This window comes from Lactuca sativa, chromosome 2 (assembly GCF_002870075.4).
Source record: "Lactuca sativa cultivar Salinas chromosome 2, Lsat_Salinas_v11, whole genome shotgun sequence".
Lineage (NCBI taxonomy): Eukaryota > Viridiplantae > Streptophyta > Magnoliopsida > Asterales > Asteraceae > Lactuca > Lactuca sativa.
The window spans coordinates 84993401-84997105 of NC_056624.2; the positions used below are offsets into that span (position 1 = coordinate 84993401).

The following is a 3705-nucleotide window of genomic DNA, read 5'->3' on the forward strand; positions in this document are numbered from 1 at the left end:
TATTTGTATATTATAGCTTCCTACTTTCATTTCTTTCGATTACAATAATCTACTTCTATTTTTTTCTTATTAAGGCATTTTACTTTCTTATATACATGACATTTTCGCTTGTTTAGAAGCCTGCATTATGAGGTAAAAGTGTTGTTTTAAGCAGCTTCATTTCTTAAATTTTCTATTTATCTTTTTCCGAATATATATATTTTTTTCTTTCAAAGAGAGTCTATTTCTCAAGTTTCTTTTTATCAACGCTACCACTAGTCAATACAAACTCCTAAAATGAAAAATAGTAAGTACCATAATAACATTAGAGATTGTTGTAAACTGTAATAAGTATATTCAAGTTGAATAATTCAATCATTCATAATCATATTCATACCCAATAGGCCACTACAAGATCAACACATTTAAAAAAACATAAAAAAAAATCTACTTATCGGTTCTTGTTCTTCAACATATAAACTAATACACAACCATTTGATCAAAGATCAATCAGTCTCGTTGCTTTTCTTTAATCTCTTGGATCTTAGAGGATATCCTTCATGTGTTCTCAATGGCATCCATTTACTTCCCAACACTCTAGTTTTGTTACATTTCTCACCTTTAATATCTGAAAGGCTAGAAAAAGTATCAGAAGGAGACTCGGGCAAAGTTTCTGCCCGAGATGAAACACGGGCAGCTTCTGTTTCTCTAGAATTTCCACAATCTTCTTCCATTATCTTCAAAGAACTACCATCTTGTTTATGATCAAGTTCTGTTTGTTTCAGGATGTCTTTAAGAATCATACTTGTAAAAGCACAAGCTTCGGATTCTTGGGCAGTTGACATTAATATATCGCGTGCCCGAGTTACCGGGAGATCATTGAACGATAAGGGCAACGATCTTTCACATTTTTCATGGGAAAAATTACCAAAGTACCCTTCCCAGTTAAATGGAAATCCTGAAAGGAAATGATCACAAACCTGTTTCAAAGTACAATGCGTTAATAATATTATAAATTACAGTACAAAGTTGTAACAGAAGGTGAAAATTTGAAAGCATGATGCTATATTACACAAATATAAGAATGTAATTTGAGTACAATTTAAAATTTGGTTAAATGCACAACATAGTAATGTACTTTCATTGATTTTTTTTTTTTCGTTTCTTTCTATTACATTATCGTACTAAAAATAAAGAGTAAATTACACGAATGGTCCCTATGGTTTACGGTAATTTGCGTGTTTGGTCCTAACTTATTTTTTTAACTCAGAAGGTCCCTATTGTTTATTTTTGTTATGCATTTGGTCCTTGTCTTACCTAAAAAGACTATTTTTCCATTGAGTTTTTAATTTATTTAAATAAACACACTCCCAACCCCACCCCACTCACCTTACTTTACCAACCCCACTATTTTTTCCTATTTAAATAATAGTCTTTTTAGGTAATACAAGGACCAAGCGCGTAAGAAAAACAAACAGTAGGGACCAAGTGCATAATAAAAAGAAACAGTAGGGACCTTCCGAGTTAAAAATATAAGTTAGGGAAACGCGCAAATTACCCCAAACCATAGGGACCATTCGTGTAATTTACTCAAAAAAATAATATATATAAATACAAACCAATATTCATTGATAGATTTTCAAAGTCCAGAGCTTTAAAAAATGGAAGAACAATGTTGTAAAACAAAAAAAAATGTTGTTTCAGATAAATATATGAAAGTACATTGCTAGTTCTTACATCTAGCCCTAAAAAATGCATTACAAAGAAATGAGGCCTCACATAGGTGAGGTGAGTGCTAAATATATCTTATCCGACTAGATTACATATATTGTTATATAAGTTGAGTACTTTCATTTTTTTTACCTTATCAGGGCATCATGATTTAAAGAATCTATCGAATGAAGAAAAGTAGAACGTTGTGATAGAAGGAAACAAAAGTAGTAAAAAAAATGAAGAAAAGTAGGTTGCTATTTCTTACACTTAAAAGCCTATACAAAGATTTGATGATTGATTACTGATACCTGAGGTGAGAAGCCGTAAGATAGGGTGCGTGAGCTATGTATGGAACCGATAATGGTGATTGTGAAGCCATCAACTGTTTCAAGAGTGTTGTTATCAAGCCTCTTGCTAATTGCTGCAGAATAGAAAACTTTGGATTCCGTGTTGAGGTTGTTGTTGTTGTTGCACCTTTTGCCACCTGATGCTGATGCTGACCCCAAAAGTCGCATTCCACGTGATCCTAATGTCCTAATTTGAATTTTCAATTCCAATTCCGTTAGAATCCACTTGTAATTTTGAAAATCTAACCCTAATTTGAGATCAATAAAAGAACTTAGGTCATCCTTTTTGTGTTCTAGATTTACCCTTGTTTTCCTTTATTCTGATCCTTTAACCTCAAAGTCGGATCAAATTGTAGAATTGCAGTATAAGAGGAAAGTAAAGAATTTAAAGTTACTGTACAATTATAAACCCTAAACTTGAATAGGGGTTTTGTTTTCTACTTGATCATTAGAGGTAAACTGAACATTTTGAAATTTATAAGAGTTTAGTATGAAATAAATCATTACTCTCTGTTAACGTAGCCTCCAATGCCCAATTTTGACTCACTTTCAACCTTTATTAGCCACCATTTGTGCAAAAGAACCTGCAAAGATCATTAAAAGTTCATTAGAAACCAAAGATTTTCATATGAATTTGTTAACAAATAGATGCGAAGCGTAAACCTACTGATTTATTATAGTTCGATGAAGAAATGGGGGTTTTGGATGCACTGGAAAGGTTCGGCATGATGACAGCTGTCAACAAATTTCAAGTTTTTGTCTTGGCAGGAATTATGAAAATTGAATTATAGCCCCATAAAACAAAAACACTCATATATAATAAGCATGTTAAGTAAAGATTTGGAACCTGCAATCCTGCACATAAAATTACACCAAAAGGGTTAAGAAGAGACTAAATTAACTAATTTCATAAATGAAAATTGCTTTTTCGGAATTAAAATAAGATTATTAGAAGATTGGTATGTAATATGTTTCGTTTTGTTAATTGTACCATAAATTACACTGTAAACAAGAAACATATCAAGAATCCCATTATTTTGAACCCTAGTTGATCAATAATCAATTAAAAACGCAAATTAGTAAAGCAGAGAAGTATCGACTTATTATTTGTACGAATCACTTAGAATACAAAAACTCCGACCTCTGTTACCTCTTACGAGACTATCCCCTGAGAGTGAAAAGCGGCTGTGACGGGTCTTCTGGTCATCTGGTGGAGCCGTCGAGGGCAGAGGCTCCACGGTGTATCTTCTGGTGGTGAGGATGGGAGAAGAAAAGGGCGGGATCTCTAAAATGGATTGCTCTCAGTTTTATTTTTATTTTTAAGATTAAGATTTATGACGGAAAATGTTAGGTTTTCAAGGAATCAAATATTAAAAATTTATGTAAGTTTATTTTTTCAGTAAAAATTTATGTAAGTTTATTATTTTTTCAAAAGTCCAAAAAGTCATTTCAAAAGGAATATCAAACACCCTCTTAGCCATGAAGTTGAAAGATGAAAGAGACTATTCAACCAGATTTATCTCTGAAATACAATATCTTTTCTTTTTATACGGGCAACACCTAGCAAGGAGCTAGATGAGTCAAATAAAGTATAGAGGGAAAAGTGAAAAGAATACAATAACAAACAAACAAAAGGAGACGAGCTCCAGCCGCACTACCTGAAATT

The 3705-nt window shown here is 32.4% G+C and overlaps 1 protein-coding gene across 2 annotated transcripts; it reads right to left on the reverse strand.

Annotated features, from left to right (window-relative positions):
• Positions 1-331: 331 nt before the first annotated feature.
• Positions 332-3408, reverse strand: LOC111915336 (uncharacterized). Of its 2 annotated transcripts, none has more exons than XM_052768371.1 (5): positions 3190-3408; positions 2707-2894; positions 2547-2623; positions 2001-2226; positions 332-959 (listed from the first exon to the last, which is right to left on the reverse strand). In XM_052768371.1, exons 2-5 carry the CDS (start codon positions 2764-2766, stop codon positions 486-488), a joined length of 837 nt encoding a protein of 278 aa, XP_052624331.1. In that variant the 5' UTR covers positions 2767-2894; positions 3190-3408; the 3' UTR covers positions 332-485. The 2 variants fall into 2 exon arrangements, with proteins under 2 accessions (XP_052624331.1, XP_023766769.1); XM_023911001.3 differs by having other exon boundaries at positions 3181-3408.
• Positions 3409-3705: the final 297 nt, after the last annotated feature.

Excerpts from the sequence above, each read along its gene's own strand:
- LOC111915336 (XM_052768371.1), bottom strand. The coding sequence starts at position 2,766 with ATGCCGAACCTTTCCAGTGCATCCAAAACCCCCATTTCTTCATCGAAC. Across the intron at positions 2,624-2,706 it reads CATCGAACTATAATAAATCA|GTTCTTTTGCACAAATGGTG; the intron begins GTAGGTTTACGC and ends TGATCTTTGCAG. Across the intron at positions 960-2,000 it reads CTTACGGCTTCTCACCTCAG|GTTTGTGATCATTTCCTTTC; the intron begins GTATCAGTAATC and ends ACTTTGAAACAG.